At 43.9% G+C, this 21,481-nt stretch overlaps 3 protein-coding genes across 17 annotated transcripts in view; 2 read left to right on the forward strand and 1 right to left on the reverse strand.

Annotated features, from left to right (window-relative positions):
- Positions 1–8,617, forward strand: part of ADAL (adenosine deaminase like) — a 33,748-nt gene extending 25,131 nt beyond the window's left edge. For 5 of the 7 annotated variants that reach the window (XM_043490104.1, XM_043490102.1, XM_043490100.1 and 2 more), the window contains one exon: positions 54–2,441. The gene's annotated coding sequence lies outside the window, so the exon portion shown is untranslated. Of the gene's footprint in view, positions 1–53; positions 2,442–7,340 lie in introns of those variants that run through there. The other 2 variants (XM_043490103.1, XM_043490099.1) reach the window with 2 other exon arrangements.
- ZSCAN29 (zinc finger and SCAN domain containing 29) lies at positions 1,170–13,309 on the reverse strand. 5 transcript variants are annotated; one of them, XM_043490084.1, is made up of 6 exons: positions 12,865–13,309; positions 11,915–12,350; positions 11,304–11,508; positions 8,659–9,354; positions 6,145–6,612; positions 1,170–4,305 (listed from the first exon to the last, which is right to left on the reverse strand). In XM_043490084.1, exons 2-6 carry the CDS (start codon positions 12,227–12,229, stop codon positions 3,419–3,421), a joined length of 2,571 nt encoding a protein of 856 aa, XP_043346019.1. In that variant the 5' UTR covers positions 12,230–12,350; positions 12,865–13,309; the 3' UTR covers positions 1,170–3,418. The 5 variants fall into 5 exon arrangements, with proteins under 5 accessions (XP_043346019.1, XP_043346023.1, XP_043346022.1 ...); XM_043490088.1 differs by having other exon boundaries at positions 12,827–13,309; XM_043490087.1 differs by having other exon boundaries at positions 12,808–13,309.
- Positions 13,310–13,397: 88 nt separating this feature from the next.
- Positions 13,398–21,481, forward strand: part of TUBGCP4 (tubulin gamma complex associated protein 4) — a 34,445-nt gene continuing 26,361 nt past the window's right edge. For 3 of the 5 annotated variants that reach the window (XM_043490091.1, XM_043490092.1, XM_043490094.1), the window contains exons 1-2: positions 13,398–13,693; positions 18,778–18,906. In XM_043490091.1, coding sequence (XP_043346026.1) covers positions 13,616–13,693; positions 18,778–18,906 — 207 coding nt within the window. In that variant the 5' untranslated portion in view covers positions 13,398–13,615. Of the gene's footprint in view, positions 13,694–18,776; positions 18,907–21,481 lie in introns of those variants that run through there. The other 2 variants (XM_043490093.1, XM_043490095.1) reach the window with 2 other exon arrangements.

A 21,481-nucleotide genomic window follows, 5' to 3' on the forward strand; every position in this document is an offset into this window, starting at 1 on the left:
TCTGTCTGGCTTGTGATGACAGCTCTGTGTTTTGTTGTGCCTCCTTTAATCAGACTCCCTTCAGTATTCCCCGGAACGGTGGACTCCAGGCTACACTGCATACCATGGATTTTTGTGAATCCCAGTAGCCAGGGTTAACCTCCGTTGGGTGACCCTCGTGACAGATCAAGCTAGCTGCTGAGATCCGCCTTTGCCCTTCTCATGATTAATCCTTCTGGAGGCAAGATACATTTTACATTTTGAGTTGAATAATGGTGAGATAACTGATCCATTCTTGTGCTCATATCTCATCTTCCCTTCCGTACCTTGTCACCATAAAAATAGTTCTCTATAGAGCGGACAGGACAGCACTATACTCAGGTTACAGTAAAAGAGAAATGGCAGTGTTCTCTATGTATCTATGTATACACACACACATATACATCTGTATATATATGAACCTGTGTATATGTGTGTGTTAAGTTGTATGGCATTGGCCATAGAGAATAAACAATAAAGGGAAGAAGGATTAGCATGGGGAAAATAAAAAAGAATAGCACTAGGAAAACAACTCATGGGAACAGATACGACTGTCCAGCTCCTGCTAAGACATTCTTGCTTCCTCTGCTGCACATGCCAGCAGCCTGTCCCCAGGGCCTTACAGGAACTAAAGGGAGGGGTGCACAGATCCTCTTGCTCTCCCAGCAGCAGGCTTGGCTTCTCTTTCTTAGAGCGTCAGAAGGCTATGTATTATTTCTTGCTTCTTCCATCCTCAGGAATGGCAGTCAATGGTTTGTGAGTTAGTTTGAGATAAGGTTGGGTTTTCCCAGGTAAGAATTTTGCCTTTGTCTTATTCATTTTGCACATTTTCTTCATCTGGAGATTGGAGAGCTGGTCCTGGGTCTTTCAAGATGGACTCATGCTCCATGCCCAAATATGATGGGTCCCAGTGGATTGTCCTAAAGGATATGGATACAGATTCTAAGGAAGAAGTTTCATTCTGATTTGTCTTTTACCACATTCTAATTTGTCTTTCAGCCTAGAACATAAAGATTTAGACAGGCATACTTATAGCAGCCCCACACAGGGAGCCAAAAAAAGCAAGTAAAGATTTATCTTTTCTTACCAGGAATGACTTAATCATAATTTGCATATATACATTAAAAAAAAACAAACACCTGAAGAACCACTGGGCACTTTATAATTTTTATTAACTTGGTATCCCTGAGAGTCAAATTAAGGTGTAAACATTGTTCTGCTTTACACAAAGGGAAATGGAGGCAGGCTGACTCACATGTAAAACATCGGGAACCAGAATTCATATCTGTTGATCCCACAACCAGTGCTTTTTCCACAAGACTATACACAGACATACTGAACACAGTACTCTCATTTTTTAAAAACATTACAGCACACTTCCTAAACTATCTCAGATCCTGAGGCATTGCTTTACAGTGGTATTTCTTGTTATCTCCCTGTTTAGGCAACGTAACTGAGACACCACCTCCCCTTAATTCCTAAGACTTAGGAAATTCCCTCAGCACCAGAACTCAAATTTATCATTCGTCTGCCACAGTAAGCTATGGATTTTAGAATATCCTATTTCCCCATTTCTCTCCCAGATCTCATTCCTATCTGAGAGCTCATTAATGTGACTGTGACACGCTACTTATCTCAGACCTTAGCCATTGCGCATGTTCTTTCCTTTGACCTGCCAGTCGAAGTGGCTTCTCTCAGGATACTGGTTCCTGACCTTTGTCTCCCATAGGAGCTAGTCCCCTAAAACTGCTCATCTTTCTTACCCAGGGCCAGTCAGCTGTTGCCTCGTCAGTAAGTGCAGCACAGGACCTGATGTATTCATATTCTGGGGGATGGAAGCCCGTCTGTGATATTCCTGGCGCTCCACGTTTCAGCTGAAGCAAGTCCCTCTCTGCCCCCTGCGCAGCCCTTATCGTGCCCCCCCTCAGATTCTGTGCTACTCTGAGCTTTGTCTCACCTCCCCACAGTCTGCCCTTTGCCCTCTGCTCCCTTGCTCCCCGGTTTTCCCATGTCCCACCCATTCAGCATGCGGTTTTACAGTTAGTTTTGGAAAGTTCATCTTGCCCAGGAAACCTTCCCTCTGGGCACTTCCTGCTTCATGAAACCTTCCAGATTAAAGAGAAGAAAATACCTCTCATTTTCCCCCCAAACTCTAATGCTTTAGACCTTAACTTCCATGCACAGTGTTACTACCTCGCTTTCTAAGTTCCTCTAAAGCCGCTGTAGCAGTACGCGTGCGCTGTTTGTTCGTGTCGGTGTCACCTGCCGCAGGCTGTGAGGACAAGGAGGGGGTCTGTTTAACTTGTGCTGTACAGGCTCATACTACTGTGACTATGTGGGCGGTTAGTTCAATACCATCTTTATGATATCAGAAGTACACCTGTTTGAAGAGCTGCTTTTAAAAATAGATGTATACAGTTGAATATGTGTGCGTGTGTGTGTGTAAATATTGTCAACTCCACTGACCAAAGATAATTTGTCCTCCTTACCATTAGGGTAAAGGGTTTTTGGCACAAAGTGGTCTGTTTTCCCAGTCTGTGGGAACATGGCAAGTGGCTTCTGCTCATTGCACGTTAGTATTGTGTCCACAGGGTGTGTGACACTCACCCAGGTGTTAGGGTGTGTGGATTATGGCAGTCCCTCTGGCAGCTCTAACGGCTTTCCCTATGACTGCATCCACTTGCCTTCCTCTTTGGGCTTCTGGACCACAAGGGACAGACAAAATTTAGATGAGACAGACCAGAAAAAAATCACACTAGATGCTGTAAATACCATGTTACTCTATTCCAGAGCTTCTGTGGCTTTGAAGACAGTTAGAAATCCAGGGTTCACACCTCACTGTTAATGAGGTTTACACTGTTCCCCCATATAGCACACCTAGATTCTTGACAAAATGGTTTATAGGTCAGAACCAGACTGGACACTTAAAGGCTCCTTCTTTAAGGTAAAGGAGTGTGCGTGACAAGTATATCATTCTGAGCACAGACTTAAGTGAGCAGGAAAAAAAAAAATCATTCTTTTTTGCATTTCCATTACTGTATAAAGAGTTAGACCCACTGAGAATCCTCACTACTCCGTGAAATGCTGCAGTGTGGGTTTTTCTAGTTGAAATGCAACTGAACAGCATGATGAGTGAAGGGTACACATCAAATTCACAGGGTCCACTACCGTGTCCCCTCTCTCAGGGGAACAACACAGGCTCTGAGAGGAACGGGTGTTACTGTAGAGGGAACCAATCTTCCTTTCCTTCTTACACTAGATCCAGGAGAAACACAGCAACAAGTAGTGGGGTAAATTCTAGACTGTTTCCTTAACTAGTTGGGCACAGATTAGGAGATGGAGCTCACTACTGGAGAACTGTTTCCAAACAATTTCAATACATGTAATGAGGCTGTTTTTCTCATAGATCCTCAAGGGCTGACTTAGGTGCTGGCTGTGACAGAAGTTTCTCTCGTGTGTGGATCTCTCGGTGCTTATTAAGAGCGGAACTTTTACTGAAGCACTTGCCACAGTCCTGACACCCGTAGGGCTTCTCTCCAGTGTGGGTTCTGTGGTGTGCACGTAAGTCAGAACTCTTGCTGAAGCTCTTGCCACAGTCGGGACACACGTGGGGTCTCTCTCCTGTGTGTATCCTCCGATGTGCACTGAAGTGAGAGCTGTTGTTGAAGCTCTTCCCACACTCTTCACACTGATAGGGCTTCTCTCCTGTGTGGGTTCTCTGGTGGATGATAAGGCTTGAGCTCTGATTGAAGCGTTTTCCACACTCACCACACTTATACGGTTTCTCTCCTGTGTGGATTCTTCTGTGGGTGATGAAATTTGAGCTGTCACGGAAACTTTTCCCACAGTCAAGACATTGATAAGGTTTCTCTCCAGTGTGGATCCTCCGGTGTCTAATGAGGCGAGCGCTCCGACTGAAGCTTTTCCCGCAGTCGGCACATTTATATGGATTTTCCACTTGATGGGCTAGCTGATGCATAGGGTGGGAGTATGGAGCAAAGCTTTTGCCGTATCTCAGATATTTATAGGATCTCTCCCCCAAGTAAGATCTCTGGTGACTTGGGACTTGACCCAAACTCCTTTCGGGGAGCGCTGGTTTTCCTCCGCTCTCTCCTGGGGCGTCTTCCCACTGTCTCCCAGGTCTGCACTCACTCTCATTGCCTTTCCTGTGATTGAGACGCCGGGGAATCCTCCTCTCAGACCTTGCAAGTAATGTCTTATGTAGTTGTACTTCCTCAGAAATATCCCGCTTTAGATTATCTTCATTCTCAAATCCAGCCTCGAAACCTAACGTAAGAAGAGAAATTTAAAAGTTACCCATTTTCTCAATTATTATGTGTGAGTGTGAAGTAAGTATGACATTGGATGACTTAACATAAAAATTAGGGGGCTCTGGACCCTAAATAACTACTGTCTGTTAAGACCTGCCATTTGGTAATCTGTCACATGCCTCTCACCTACAGGGGAACTGATGAATATGTTCTTTTAACTCTTTTTCCTGGATATCTGGTATCTTCAGAAAATCCTCTCAGTACACCAAGAAAAACCTGCCAGATTTAAGATAAAACCATCACTATGATTATGCAGGAAAGACACTTTCTAATGCTGTCTTTTAGCCTCATCTCAGGCCTGTCACAGTGACAGTTTACATTCTTTGCCGGTAACTAAAGGGGTAAGAAAGGAATGCCCAGGGAAACTGGGGAACTTCTATATTGAGGAAGAGCTACATGAGTCCTTTTCACCCTCAAATTCTGTGTGTTGAGAATAAAAACAGGGTAGAAAGATACCTGTTCTCTTTCAAAGAACAAAAGGCCTTCTGAGAGAGAAACTTTGGTAGGTGCTGTCTCTTTCAAACTTTCTCGTTGCCCATGAACAAATAATCACTAGATGTTCCAAAGCACTACTATAATGCCCAAACTAAGCTTTAATATTCCTCTTAAGAGCCAAATGCCAGGCTTCCCAGGCCTAGGCCATGAGAATTTGTAGATACTTGGAAAGTTTCAGTTTGCAAATTTAGTTTGAATTTGTAGAATTTTCACAGGTTTCAGATAAACTCTGGATCCCAATTCCTTGGACTAAATCCGAGAACATGTGCCCCTTAAAGCACTATTTCTACCCAGAAGCCCAGTGTTAGGATTAGACCCATGAAATGGAGGTTCATTATATTAACTGAAATCTCAGAAACTTAAATATGTGACTATAAATTATGAGCCTCTGAGAGGGGTACTTAGCATCTCCTAAACCTCTAAGCTGTTATTTAGTGGAACATGTTAATAGCTCCATGGAGTTGATGCTCTGTGGAGCACACTTGAAGAATGCAGATCTAAAGAATATTTTGGAAAAGAAAACTGTTGTTTATCAAATGCCCAAGTACTGTGCTAGGTGCCTCACTGTGGTACTTCACTTACGTCAATCTTGTGAGGCCCGTCTTAATATATAAGCAAAATTACAGGGTTAAGTAACTTGCTTTGAGGTACTCAACTAATAACATAGTCCATATATATATAGTCATACATATATATATATGTATGACTCCAAAATCAGAATTCTTCCTGCAAGGAGGGAAGCCATAATGAAGTTGTTTTTTGTTTTTTTTTTTTCTTTCTTAAACAGTAAATAAGATTCAAAGGGTCAGTTCCCTCAGAAATTTCAGACTTTGGGTAAGTGTGTCTGAAGAAAGAGATTATCAGGTTTTCATATATATGAATAAAGCAGGCATACAGACGGTATATAAGCTGAAACTAGAAGAAAAAAACAGAAATGAGAATGAACTTTAAAAAACCAATTTCATGTACTATGTGTACATGACACGCTGTTTGGGAAATGTTAGCTTTCGGAGTCCCTGCTGGGTAACCGAGCAGTTCACATACGGATGATGGCACATTTACAAAGTCTGCAGCCATCTCAGGTCGATGCTACAGTGTGAGGAGGCAGGTCAAGTGGAAAGGGGATATAAACTAGCTGCTTAGACAGGAAACCTGGAGAAAAGAGAAGGTGGTCACAAGAAGAATCCCTGAGTATTGGGTGTAGAGGCCAGTTCTCTTGGTCCTCAATCTGATGATTTTTCTCCTGGATGCCACTGCCTTCCCTTTGCTATTTCTGCGTTAAGAAGTAAGAGGATCTTACCACTGGGGCTCTGAAATAAGACTGGAGCACGGGTCAGTGCCTCTGGAGGTATCTCAGGATCCTCTTCATCATCTTCAGAATCATCTTCTATGGCCTCGACTGTCTGCTCGGCTTGCTTTTCAGCTTCAGCCTCACTGCTCTCCTGCACGCGGCATAAGGCTATCTCTTTTTCCTGGCCCTCACTGGGCGGGGCAGCAACCCGGGCATTCACCAAAGCGTCCATCTCTTCAAAGAAGGGACAAGTCTCTGGTGCTTGGCCATTCTTGACTTTCCGATAGCTGGTCTGTAGGCTCTTAAACTTGGTCCGACACTGCTCCGGCGTCCTGAGGAAGCCATATTCCCATAACCGCTCAGCCACGGCTCCATACAACTGGCTGTTGCGGTGACAGTTCCGGAGGGCTTCGTAAAACTGAGTCTCACTAAGAATTGCAAGGTAGGTCTTCGTCTCTTCATAGCCCCAGTGCACACCTACCACCAGAAGAGAAGTTTTAGCACCACTTAATGCAGGGCTTTACAGCCTCAGTTCCTCAGTCCTAGCATCTGCATCATGAAAAGTCGCCTAAGCTTGGGCTACTAGGTGAGAAGGTAAGAACGGCTCATGTTTCCAAATCAGTGCAGACTCTCAGGATGTTCTGCTTCTCTGGCCCATATCAATTTCACAGAGACCTTGATTCCTACATTCAATTTAAAAGGGCTTTTCACCTGATCACAGTAGTGATCAATATGTACACTGAGGCAAGTGTACAGAAGGCGTTGCCCCATCCTTCTAGTAGTTCTGGAGTTCTGATCCTAACTAGAAAATAACTGGTTAGAAGACCTACAGTAAGTCACTGTCAGCCATGAGCCATCCTTAAATTCTCTGATCAATCTTTTCCTACCAGCCCTACTTCCTTATAAATTAAGTCTCCCAAAGAATGTCTCAAAATCCCAAGGAACAGTCTCTTTCAGATTCATACTGCTGCCTAATCCACTCCCTTTTATGGCCCTTCTTCACCTGGCCACAGTCTCAAAAAGCCAGCCCAACAATAGCAAAGGCCTGAAGGGTACAAGGTAAGAACCTGTGGTCATGCACCTTCTTCTTAGTAGCAGAGGACTGGCAGAGCCAGAAGGAGGGAGGAAGCAGAGCAGAGAGCACCTCCTGGTCCCCAACGTGGGCAGAACTTCATCAGGATGACTACAGACTCTGCTCCCTGCAGGTCCCTCAAGCTAAAGGGAAGGGAGAGTCCAAGAGCCTTCCTCCCACTTGAGAGCCAGGTGGAGACGACACTGCTTCCATTATCCTCCACTCTCTGCCGTGAAGCAAAAGGGAAATAATTGGAAGACAGAGGAAAAGCAGTGGAAAAAGACAAAAAGAACAGAGATGAAGAAAGTAATAGCAGCTGGCACATGGGCCATGTTTGTGATTTACCTAAATGTATTCCAGTGACAGAAAGGGAAAGAGAATTATTTTTTTTAAAGGAAAAAGTACAAGACAAGAAGACTAGAACAGAACAAAAGTAACGACACATAATAAAACGTGGAAGGAACAGATAACTGTTCCCAGTAGAACTGCAGCTTTGGCGTTAGTGCTCTGTAACTTAGAGTTGAGGACACACACTGAAATGTCCCCCTCGCTGATGAGTGGGCAGGGTTACAAACAAAGCCTCCTGCTTCACGTGCGGCGCTCTTCCCATAACAGCGTAGTTGTACAGATTACATCAGTAATAGTGTGATATTTAAAGATGGGTCCATAGGCAAATAATATTTCAATGGAGTGTTAAACAAGATTCTTGCTGCAAAACTGGGTCCTGTTAAAATGCCAATATGTGATGCAAATCTCATACAGGAAACACAGAAAATGTTTTCCCAACTTTAGGCAGTCCTTCCCTATGCTCTTTTAAGTAAAAGTAGTGAAGCCGCTCAGTCGTGTCTGACTCTGCGACTATAGCCTACCAGGCTCCTCTGTCCATGGGATTTTCCAGGCAAGAGTACTGGAGTGGGTTGCCATCTCCTTCTCCAGGGGATCTTCCTGACCCAGGGAATGAACCCAGGTCTCCGGCATTGCAGACAAATGCTTTACCGTTTGAGCCACCAGGGAAGACCCCAAGGAACACATAATAAACTGAGCTTGGAGGGTAAAAATAAAACACCAGTTCATATAAGGCACTCAACAGATACTGTTTCTCCTTAAAGATACTACACTGCTAAGATTTTCTCAGCCTTCAGTGATTTTATAATAGGGAAAATATATTTTAATAAAGAAACAGAAGGAATGGTACTCCTTTTCGGGGCTCACTTGAATTTTGAGTGTATTTCTTTTTTTTTTTTTTTGAGTGTATTTCTTTATAGTATCTAATATTTTCTTTACTATTAACTCACTGGTCTTCCCACAAGAGAATGAAATACATAGAGAACTGAGAAATGCTTCTATTCTCTTAAATGACAAAGCTGGCAAGTGACATTAAGTTTCCTGACTCCACACCCAACCTCATAATTCCTCAGTCTAATCCTAAAACACCAAGAAGAAAAGCTTACCACTTGGGCTACGGAAAAGGACAGGTGTGGTGGAGCTGTCAGGGTCCTGGGAGGTGGCCTCCTGGCCCACTGCGTCACTGTCAGACTCTTCAGCCGTGGCCGCGTCTCCCTCTGCATGGTGCCAGCCCTCTGGCTCTGGCTCCTCAGTCTCGGCATCACTGCCTCCCAGGCCGGAGTGAGAGGCCGCCTCCTCCAGGCCATTACTGGGCAGGGCGATGACCTGGGCACTCAGCAGGGCTTCCATCTCTTCAAAGAAGGGGCAGGTCTCAGGTGGGTGACCACTCTTGACTTTCCGATAGTTCTTCTGGAGACCTTTGAACTTGGTCCTACACTGCTCCAGGGTCCGGAGGAACCCAAACTCCCGGAGCCGCTCAGCCACAGCCCCATACACTTGGCTGTTGCGATGACAGTTTCGGAGAGCCTCATAAAACTCTGGCTGACTGAGAATTGCAAGGAGAGTTCTGGTCTCTTCATGGCCCCAGTGCACACCTGCCACCTTCTCATCCTCAAGGACCCAGGGATCCTGGTCCGCCCAGCTGCTTCTCTCTCTCCTGGATGGTAACAGATCAGCAGGCACTCGTCTGTCTTCTATGTGACTGCCTCTTGGGAGTTCCTTCTCCTTGGAGCCCAGATCTGGGATCCATGGTTCTCCTTGCTCCAACTTGGAGACCATGCTGGATTTAGAACATGGAAATCCTGCTTGCAGGGAAGCAAACAAAGGATATCATAGTTTGGAATGATCATAAAAAGTATCTCTTGAGTTCAGACTTGCTTTTTTTTTAATCCAAGAAGTTTATAAAGAAAAGTAAGAAAATGTTTTTAGAAAGATCAGTGGGTTGAAGAAAGTGAGGAAAATACATAAAACCTCAAAAAATGAGAAATACTTTCCAGAGCAGGGTGACAGAGGAAAGTGTCCTCTTGTGTGTTCAGAGCAGATAATTCTGCTCCAAGTTACTGCTCAGCTCTCCTGACTGCTTGTATGCAGGTCCTGGCACTGCTGAAAACAGTCACCTCCTGCCTCCTAGAGAGCTGACTCTTCAACGATGTGGGGGTTAATCCAAGTAGAGCTCACAGTAGGCCCTCTGTATCCACGTTCCTCCACATCTGCAGACTTAACCAACTACAGTACTGTAGTAATTACTATGGAAAGATAGCTGTGTATAAGTGGACCCATACAGTTCAAACTCACGTTGTTCAAGGGTCAGCTGTACTTGGGGCTAGAGAATTAAGAGTGACTGCAAGGAGACTGTCTTCAACTGTTCCATTTCTCTCACACTCGGTTAGTAACTTCTAGAGGCTTTTCCCTCAGTATATCCTTTATTCCTACTGCCACCATCTAAGTCTAGACCTCTTATCTTCCCTCACCAGGGTAATGCAGCAGTCACTGCTGTACCTAACTCGGGGCTCTTGCTTCATCAGCTCATATGCTATTTGTACTGCCAAACCTTAACCTGAGTGTCTGCCATGCACAGCCCATTCATACCATACTCTTCTCTCCAGAACGCAGCACACATTCACCACTCTGCCTTGCCTTTCCTTTAACTCCCTCCCTTCTATGCAAATATAACCCATTAGTGCCCCCCTGAAGCCTTCCAAACAGCCTTCCCTTGTCTCCTACTCTACCAAGCCCCTATTGTACTCACACAACTGAGTAACAAGTCATTGTTTGGCACTGTTTCAATACAGTTCAGTTCAGCACATATTTATGTTCATTCTTACATTCTCAATCATATTGTAGGCTCTTTGAGAGGCACCTGTCTTTATTCCAAGTACCCTGTATGGTGTTGAGCACATGGTAGGTGTTCAAAAACTGATCGATTTTGCAAGTGGGGTTGAGGGACTGCATCTGGATTACTAGACAGAGACCACTACCAGCCTGGCTATAGAGAAGGCTGGTGTCTGGGATGATAACATCAGAATTCAGAACAACCTCAACAAGTTAAAGAAGTGTTCAAGGAAAACAACGTACAAAATGGAGCTCAGCAGAGTACAAAGAAGAAAAACAAGTTCCACAAAACCAAGTTTAAGAATAAGAACCAGGCACAAAGACAATCAGGAAGAGACCTGGGAGTATCAAGTGAATGATAATCATTAATTGAGTTATACTGCAGAAAGTATAGTGAAATACTGAAGTAAAATCCTTAGTCTGCCTCTACCTGCCAAACCCTCACTGGAATAATATATATAATGTAATTCTCCACAATTAACATGATGTTTGAAGAATTTTTCAAAGGAGAATAACAAAAACTTAGTAGGTCTCAAGAATGGAGCTTCTGGGGAAAAGCTTAAAGAAACAAATCTAGTTTAATATGGAGAAAGAAAGAAAGTGACTAAAGGGAAGATATGCCAAGTATAGAAAAGAATTTTTATCTAGAAAGTTCAGACTTAGTGTCATCATTACCAGGAGAAAAGAAATTCCAAGTCCTGGTAAAAACTATAGAGAGCCATTCTCTGGCAGACTTATCAAAAGAGGAAGTATAAGAATACTTCTGGCAGCAGAGAGCTCAGCTACTTGCCTTCAGGAGGTCTGCAACAGCTCCATGCTGTTTCCACCTATTCCTGAAATCCCTTTCCCACTCACTGCTCCCAACCCTACTTCCCAAATTAGAACGGCATCCTATCTTCCCAATGAATCTACTCCTCACCGCTCCTTTGAAAAGGTCTGAGCTTCTCCTTTGGGTTCATCTGCTCCTGTGGTCCCAGGTCTGGGCTTCTCGCCCTCTCTTTCTTGGGTACACCCCTGGGCTGGGGTTCCACTGACTCCTGCCGAACACTTAATAACTCTCGTGATGATTTCAGGGGTGTCATCTTCTCCAAGCGCACTTCCTGCCCCTTCACAGAGACTGTGACCTGGAAACAACCCCCATGAATTGTCACTGCAAGGTCATAATGAGGGGTATTCCCAGAGGAGTCTAATATCCCAAAAGAGATCATCCTTTTGGGACATGGCTAGGGTTGGGGTGGTGGTGGAGGGGTTGGTTAATAGAACAAGGGTCTTTCTCACTCCATTACTGTTAGCTTAGAGCACCTGGAACTCCAGAACAAAATAGTAAACCCAGTTCCACACTAAAAAAGAATTCCCCTCTCATTATGCTGAAAAGTTACATTCAGGTGGCATCTCCCAATAAGCTGTCTGAAAAAGTTGCCTTTTGAAGGACCAGAAGTAGGACATCGCTAATGGAGACTGTGCCTTAATTTGGTCTTTTATCCTGCCCCTTCCCAGTCACATACTTCTGAATTCCCTCCCCCTGCTCACCGAACGTCCAGGTCTTCCAGGCTCTCTTTCTAAGTCTTCCACCAGAGTCACTGCCTCCTCTCCACTTTCTGGACATTGCTTTTGTACCCAGTTCTGGATCTCCCCAGGTAAGACGGTCAGGAACTGCTCTAGCACCAACAATTCTACAATCTGCTCCTTGGTGCGCACCTCTGGCCTTAGCCAACGACAGCAGAGTTCCCAGAGTTGGCTGAAAGCCTCCCGGGGCCCAGCCACCTCCTGGTAATGAAACTTCCTGAAGCGCTGTCTGAAGGCCTCAGAGTTTGAGCCATTCCCTCTCAGGGTGGGTTTGGCCATGGTTCACAGCAGGAAGCAGCTTCCCTTCACTTAAAGGTCTAGGTTCCAGGGCTTACACCCATCTTCCCATGTCCTTGGAGAATCACCTGCAGATGAGTCTCTCTCTGTAAGCAGTTTCCTCCTAGGGCAGAGAGAGATGGCACTATCAGAAGGAATATATGTCTATAGAGTCTTGCCAGAGCTGGCCTGACTGCCCATATACTCCAAGGGGTCATCTGAGGTCAGGAAGTCAAAACTGAGCATGAAGGTGAGAGACCATTCAAAGGCTGCATTTCTGGGCAACACCCAGGGCAGCCCGGAGAAGCAGCAGAGGATAGAAAGTACTATCTACTCTTCCACCGCCCCCAAGTCTGACCCACTGAGCTCCCCTGACCAGTGAGTTCGAATCATTTGGGAGACGTGGAGCTCGGGAGGGTCTAAAGGCAGGTCACCATCCTGCTGAAGGTAACAAAAAGCCTCTGTCCAGCGGGTCGCAGCTGATCTCCGCCGTCCTTACCCAGGCCCTCACAGCCCACCCCGCTCCCTGAGACTCCACCGCTGCCAATTCCCACCCCAGACAAAAACCAAGTACTGAACACTGGGTCTGTTTTCCCTCACAGAAGCAAGCGCTCAGTAAACATCCGGGAACTACTGACGGGAAACCTCGCGCATTGAGAAGTTGATTTTGGCTCCTGAAGCGAGGTCCGGGTGGGTTTGGTGAGAGTCACACTGAGTTGGTGGAGAGAGGAATTCCGAGGGGGCAGTAGTCATGGGTCTCCTGAGGACAAGCTCGGGTGGTGGCCAGGCGCTCCGAGGCCTGCGAGGTTCGCGAGCGCGGAGCGCAGGTCTAGGAGAGGTGGGTGCTGGGTTCCGGCCTCTTTGTCTTCGTTCCCTCCGGCCAGGTCACTCTCGGAGCCGTCGTGAGTCCCTCCAGAGGCCTCCGACCGGACTAAGGCGCCCTGAGAGCACCCTGTGGCCCACACCTAAGAGCTTCTCCCTCAGGCTATCGCTCAACCCGCTCGCATCTCTGCCCACCGGCCAGCCTCACCCAGTCTGGGTCTGGCTCCAGCCCGGGCTCGCCAGCCTCCCAGTCCAGCTTCCAAACCGGAAGTCAGAGTGGGTGACTCGGAAGCCAAAGGCGCATGCGCAAGGGCAGCTCCCGCGACTCTTGCGGGGCACCCGCTGCAGCCGGCGAGTGGGCCCGGCTGAGCGCGGCGCACTTCCGGGACGCGGCGCGCCGACTGCTTCCCGTCCCGTCTCCCCTGCAGTTGTCTCGGCGGGACAGGAGGAACGGTGCGTCCCGGAGACTGTGCGCGCGTAGAGAAGGGAGCGCTCGCCTACTTGGTCGCCAGCTAAGGCTCTGGAGGAGGGTGCGACGGATATAGGGATTCGAGGTGCGCCGTGAGAATGATCCACGAACTGCTCTTGGCTCTGAGCGGGTACCCAGGGTCCATTTTCACCTGGAACAAGCGGAGTGGCCTCCAGGTACTGTCCGGCTCAGAGCGCGGGAACTAGCGAGCTCGGAATGGGTGGACCCGAGCCAGCGCTTGGGAGGAGGAGTCTGAGGGAGCAAGAAGGCGGGGCTGGCAAGGACCGAGGCGTGGGGAGCGTATCCCCGGACTGGTAACCTGAGGGCTGTGCCCTAAGGGCTTAAGGATGGTTTAGACACCTGGAGAGGGTTGGGCCTAAGCGGAAAGCGGAGGGTAGACCCCTATTGGCTCTGCCTTAACGGGAGGAGGGAATCCCGGACCAGGACTAATGTTGAAGTGTCTGGGCGAGAGTTGCTGGAGAACTGATGTAAAAATGAGAGAGGCCCTTTCTCCCATCTTCATGCTTGCACAACGTTTTAAACTGAGTTTTGAAAGTTAGACCAAATACACAGTGCCTAATATACAATATGGAGAAGGAAATGGCAACCCACTCCAGTATTCTTGCCTGGAGAATCCCGTGGATGGAGACTGGTAGGCTGCAGTCCACGGGGTCGCAAAGAGTCGGACACGACTGAGAGACTTCACTTTCACTTTACAATAAGGATTCAGCCAGTTTTGTTGAATGAAAAAGTGAGTGTTTTCCTTATTACTCCTTGCCGGGAAAATTTCTGCACTAAGAGATTTGGAACGGGGGAGGCCTTTCATGTATCCAGGGATATTCAAGGTGGCTATGTATATACTATATGGTTTACCTGTATGCTTTGATCTTCACAACCACCTATCTCCATATCAGAGATTAATTCCCGTGTCAGGGATCACATAGCGATTAATAAGTTTAGGATCTTGAACCCAGTCTGTCTGACTTCAGTATTTGAACCACTCTTTCTGCTTCTGCTTCCAGTAATATTATCTAATCATTTCCATAACTTAGTAACTTAAGTAGTGTTGGGCCTAGTTTACAAAAGAGCAAACTGAAGCTCAGAGGACTTTATGGTGGCTGGTCTTAAAAAAGCAAGATTTGAAACTAGCTCTGTCTGATCACAAAGCCATGCCTGTTTGTATGAGAATTGGTAGTATAAGCTGTGGAGGAGCAGAAGAATTATATTCTTGGTTTTTACAACTTATAAATCAAACAGATTCGTCTTTTATTATTTCTTTGCACCTGTAAAACTAGCACAATGCCAGGCATGTCGGAGGAAAAGACTCAGAAAGTAATTGTGTGCGCTTGACTATGAAGAATATGGGAACAATAGCTGCCTTCCTTTTTTTCTTTTTTCATTTTTTTTTCCTTCCTTTCTTATAAAAAGTCTCAGTTGGATATTTCCCTCTTTAAGTTCTCAGTTTTAAAGTTACCGTCTAAGAAAAACTTTCTCTAACCACCTCTTTAAGTATACTTCTAATGCCATTATTTTCCATCACAGCAACTTATTTCTCTTAGAGGACATCATAGCTCATATGATTTATTGTTGTTACCTACATATATAGTCTTTCTGTCACATAGGTTGCCCATGGGATCAAAGGCCACAGTGGTCTTCATAGATGTTGCAGAAGCACCTAACAATTTCTGCCACATAGTAGCTATTAAGATATTTGTGAGGAATTTCCCTGATGGCCCAGTGGCTAAACTCCACGCTCCCAATGCAGGGAGCCTGGGTTCAATCCATGGTCAGGGAACTATATCCCACATGCCACAACTAAGAGTTTGCATGTCAAAACTAAGATGCAGCACAGCCAAATAAATTTTTTTAATTAAAAAAAAAAAAGGTACTTGTGAAAGAAAAAAGTTTACCCAAACCAGCAATTATTGCATACTTTCTTCAGAACAGTGTTTTTCACATTTGGATAAAGGGTAAAATTGTCATGAATGTTCTGTGTTGATAAAAATAATTTTATTGTAATATAGAATATGTACACGCATTAAGCTAAGTATAAACTCAAGCATATTGCTCTTGAACAACTGTAAACCCAATTATCTTTACAAAGTAAATAATGCTGTCAAATTGATAAATTCACATTGACAATCTCATGCAGCTTCTCAGTGTTGGCACTATTGACATTTTGGACTGGATAATTCTTTGTTGTGGGGACTGTCCTGCGCATTATAGGGTGTTCAGCAGCATCTGTGATCACTGCTCACTAGATGCCAGCAGGACCCCTGGCAACCAAAAATACCTCCAGACATTACCCTGTCCCTTGGGAGCAAAATTGCCCCAGTTGAGAACCATTGAGCTAAAGCAGCATATACTTTTGTTTTGCTAAACCTAAATTGTCAACACTTGAGTTTAATAGTAGACTGATCTTGCTGCAGATCTGGCTATTTTCTATTTTGACTTCAGTAACTGTTCATATAAGTAGGTTATACTAAATAGTACCAATAACTTTAAGGTATCGTTTGCTGTTTCAGAATAACCCAGACCTTGAACTTTTCTAAAATTCCTGCAACACTGTGAAAATGCCAATTTTAATAGTAATGTCACTTAAAAACTGAATAGAGCTGTCCTAATAATAAAAAATTGCTGACATGTATTGAGCACTTGGCTGTGTGCTTGGCACATGTGATTTACATATTTAATCCTTAGAATTATTATCTCTACTTTATAGGTATGAAAGATGAGGCAGAGAGGGGTATTGCTTGCCTAAGATTTCAAGGAAGTAAGAGGCAACTCAGGGATTCAAACCCAAGCATTCTGACTCCAGAGACCAGGTTCTTAAGCACTATGTCATGCTACCTCTTAAAAGTTATTAACTTGAAGATAGGGTTAACATTGTGTCATTAAGTCTACTTTAAATGGACTCTTAATCAAATTATTGTGGAATCAGTGACGGAAGAATTCTTTTTTGCCTATTTATTACATTTACTATTCTATAAAAATGGCTTCCACAAAATACAATACAATATGAATATGAAATATTCTGAGTTCCTTATGAGTAGTAAATATATCTGACTTTGCTCTTTATTTATGGAAAGTTAGCACAGTGCCTGGGATAAGTAGGTGGTCACTAAAATTCAGTTGATTCTCCAAAGAAGATATTCAGTGGCCAGTAAACAAAAAGATGATCAATAGCATGATTCTTTAGGAAAATGCACAATGAGATATCACTTTATACCCTTTAGGATGGTTATTACCAAAAAAACCCAGAAAATAACAAGAGTTGGTGGGGATGTAGAGAAATTAGAACCTTGTGCATTGCTGGTGGAAATGTAAAGTGGTGCAGTCCCTGGGGAAAAAGATATGGCGACTCCCCCAGAAATTAAACAGAGAATTACCAAATGATCCAGCAGTTTTATTCCTAGGTATATAACCAAAAGACGTGAAAGCAGAGACTCTGATAGGTATTTGTACACCATGTTCATAGCAGCATTATTCACAGTAGCCCAAAGGTAGAAGCAATTTGTCCATAGACAAAGGAAGTGATTAAACAAAATACAACACATATCAGTGGAATATTGTTGTTGTTATTTAGTCTGAGTTGTGTCTAACTCTTTGGTGACTGCATGGATTGTAGCCTGCCAGGCTCCCCTATCCATGGGATTTCCCAGGTAAGAATACTGGAGTGGGTTGCCATTTCCTCCTCCAGGGGATCTTCCCAACCCAGGGATGGAACCTGCATCTCAGCATTGGCAGGCAGATCCTTTAACACTGAGCCACTGGGAAGCCCACAGTGGAATATTATTCCAGCTTAAAAAGGAGAGATATTCTAACATGTGGTACAACATGGATGAACCTTGAAGACACTATGCTAAGTGAAATAAGCCAGTCACAAAAGAATCAATATTGTAAAGCAGTCCAGTTCATAGAGACAGAATCAGAAGGGTACTTGGCAGGGTCTGTGGGTTAAGGAACAATGGAGAGTTATAGGTACAGAGTTTTCGTCTGGAAAGATGAAAGTTCTGGAGATGATGGTGGTGAGGGCTGCCCAACAGGGTGAATGCAATTAATGCCACCAAACTGTACACTGGATAATGGCTGAAATGATCACTTCTGTGCATATTTTGCCATGAATTTCTTTGTAAGTTGACTGAATGAATATATTCTCTCACTACTATTTTTCTGCTTGAACTGCTGTGAAATCTTTATATACCATACTAAGTTATCATTTGGCCATGGTTTAAATTAAAAATTTAATTTAAAAATTTTAAAATTGAATGAAAATGTGGACAGTAAATTATATGTCCAGTTTTAAGGTGCTCTTACAGATTATAATATGCTACATTAACTTTACTTTTTTTTGTTCTTTTAAGCTTTACATTTTACTGAAATGAAAACAAAATTTAAAATTTCATATAGAATTTGTAAATCCTATGAGTATGTTTGAGAAACCTCTGGAGTGTGCAGATCCAAGTTAGAGCAATATTGCTCAAGAGACTTTGTTGCAACCAGGTCAAAAACCCCATATAGCCTTATAGATCATCCCAGGAAGAAAGATTTCATAAGAAATAGGTAATATGCTCAGCCATGAAAAAGAATGAAATCTTGCTGTTTGTGACAATGTGGATGGGCCTGGGGGGTATTATGCTTAGTGGAATCAGGCAAAGACAAATACTGTATGAAGTCACTTACATATGGAATATAGAAAACAAAATGAACAAACAAACATATCAAGACAGAAACGGATGGTGTAGATACAGAGAACAAATGGCCATTTCCAGAAGGAAGAGGGGTAGGGTGAGGGATGAAATAGGTGAAGGGTATTAAGTACAAACTACCAATTATAGATAAGTCACGGGCTTGTAATGTTCAGCACAGGAATATAGTCAGTCTTTTGTAATAACTTTGTACAGTGTGTAATCTTTAAAAATACTGAGTCACTACATTGTACATCTGAAACCAATATAACATTTATACTTCAATTAGCAAAAAAAGAAATAGGTGATAGTGGCTGCCTCTGAGAAGGTTGACTTATTTTTAATGTACACCATTTTGTATTGTTCAAATTCTTTACCATGCATTACCACCCATTTCAATAAGTGACTAATTAGGCTAGGGCTAGGGAATAAGGTCTTTGTAGTGACTTGAAAATTTTTTTATTATCCAGAACTTATCGATCTTAAATAGGCATCTTGCAAAGGGAGGCAGCAGTTGTAGCGAGCAGTGACTAGCAGGCATCAGTGTTCTTAGCATTATTCTTCTCCTCCAGGTGTCACAGGACTTCCCGTTTCTTCATCCCAGTGAAACCAGTGTCTTGAATCGACTCTGCCGGCTGGGCACGGACTACATTCGCTTCACCGAGTTCATAGAACAGTACACGGGCCATGTGCAGCAGCAGGTAGGTTTCTGTTCTCCGAGAATGGACACCTCCCGCGGGCAGCGGCTAAGTCAGACTTTCAGTGATTCCATTGGTAACTCATGTGACATGAGTGTTAAGAAGTAATGAATGTCTCACCCCTGGAATTATCACGTGAAGGGCAAGGTGACTCTACCTCCAACAAGGGGAAAATATACGTGGGGACCAATTTAGGCAGATTGAGAAAGTATGCTTCGCCCAAGTTTTAGGAACCTAAATTAAATCAGTTTGAATTGGATCAGAGTTCCAATTCCAGAGGTGAAAACACAAGGCATCATTTCCTTTGTTGCTCTGCTTCTAGCTACCTTAGTCACATTGAGGCCAGCAATTCAAATCTTCAGGCTTCATTTTTTTCATGTGTAAATAAAGTTAAACTGGAGAAGGTTCTTGGCATGTGGTGAAACTTAATAAATATTGTTCACTGATGTGAATTGGAAGTCAGTGCTTTATAGTGTAGAAGCCAAAGATTCATGTCCTGTCCATCCCTTACTGCCTGTAGACTGCTCGGCAGCAACCTGAGGCTCGGTTTCCTCACCAATAAAATGGGGATGATAGATGGTCCCTATCTCATAGGCTTGTGGGGATTAAAAAGGGAGTTCATGTGAAGTGCCTGGTGTACCACAGACCCACAAATGATTTTTAAGAGAAGTTTTAAAGTTCTCTTTTAACAGTCTGCAGTTCTGTCAGTGGGAAGTAAAAAGATGGCTGTGTTGTGTGACTGATTCAGTGATGACTGTTTCCCAGTAGAAAGATGAATTCTGGTCAAAGAGAAAGGCTTCTCTTCTAGAATGGGGAAAGGAAGGGTGCTTTTCTGAAACAAAGGCAGTCAGCACCACCTGCCCCTTCTGTAAGCACTTGTCAGGCCCTTGGTGGTTTTCTATGGGGCAAAGATGTTGGAGGATAATGCCTTATAAACGTTCATTTCTGGGACAGAGATTCTGGTTCTGTCAAAGAGATTTTGTTGCAGAGAAAGTACATAAGCTAAACTTGAATTCAGAATCTAATCAATGCTAGTTTGCTATGAAAACATAATAAGTACACAATGATCAAATTTGAAACCTATGTATATCCTGATATAGATGAAAAGGGCTCTAATTTTAAGTGTTTGTAACTTTGGGGTTTCTGTGGTGGCTCAGCAATACACAATCCACCTATGATGCAGGAGAGTGAAAAATTTAGTTTAAAACTCAGCATTCAGAAAACTAAGATCATGGCATCTGGTCCCATCACTTCATGGTAAATAGATGGGGAAACAATTGAAACAGTGACAGACTTTATTTTGGGGGCTCCAAAATCACTGCAGATGGTGACTGCAGCCATGAAATTAAAAGACGCTTGCTCCTTGGAAGAAAAGTTATGACCAAGCTAGGTAGCATATTAAAAAGCAGAGACATTACTCTGCCAACAAAGGTCCATCTAGTCAAAGCTTTGGTTTTTCCAGTAGTCACGTATGGATATGAGAGTTGGACTATAAAGAATACTGAGCACCAAAGAATTGATGCTTTTGAACTATGGTGTTGGAGAAAACTCTTGAGAGTTCCTTGGACAGCAAGGAGGTCCAAGCAGTCCATCCTAAAGGAAATCAGTCCTCAATATTCACTGGAAGGACTGATGCTGAAGCTGAAACTCCAATATTTTGGCCACCTGATGTGAAGAACTGACTCGTTGGAAAAGACCCTGATGCTAGGAAAGACTGAAGGCGGGAGAAGGAGGGGATGACAGAGGATGAGATGGTTGGAAGGCATCACCAACTCGATGGGCATGAGTTTGAGTAAACTCTGGGAGTTGGTGTTGGACAGGGAGGCCTGGCATGTTGCAGTTCATGGGGTCGCAAAGAGTTGGACACGACTGAGCGATTGAACTCAACTAACAATGCAGGAGATGTGGATTCCATCCTTGGGTTGGAAAGATCCCCTAGAGAGGAAATGGCACCCTGCTTCAGTATTCTTGACCTGGGAAATCCCATGGACAGAGGAGCCTTGCAGGCTACAATCCATGGGATCGCAAAAGAGTCAGACGTGACTTAGTGACTAACAACAACAATATATCACTTTTAAGAAAACCTAACCTCTTCTGTATTCACGTGACTACGTGGATCTTATATGTGAATTCCTACTTTTCTAATTCCTAAAGCTATTTGTAGTACCTCTTATTTATTTATTTATTTATTGAAAAATAAAAAGCAATTTCTCTTTCATTTTGTGATAAATGAAGACATTCAGTTCTCTGGAATGATACAAGATCAAAAAAACAAAAAAAAAAAACTGCCTGGCTGTAAGCCAGTCTGTTTCACCCTATTCCCATGTTCTTATTATAGCTGTGAACATTTATCTCCAGGAATTTGCTAGTATCCTTTGTGGCATCCTCTGGCTACACTGTGCCTTGTAACCCCTGAGCCCAAGCTTCCGACCACATTTTTTGCTTAATCGTCCTATGGTATCTACTGCCACCAGAGCCCGACCACCCAGAAAGGCTAGTCATCATGGCCTCAAGTCAGCTGTTAGCTGAAGTTCCCCCATGTAGAAGAAGAAGAATGCTTTTATAGAAAAACTGCAGC

Source organism: Cervus canadensis, chromosome 17 (assembly GCF_019320065.1).
Source record: "Cervus canadensis isolate Bull #8, Minnesota chromosome 17, ASM1932006v1, whole genome shotgun sequence".
Classification (NCBI taxonomy): Eukaryota; Metazoa; Chordata; class Mammalia; order Artiodactyla; family Cervidae; genus Cervus; species Cervus canadensis.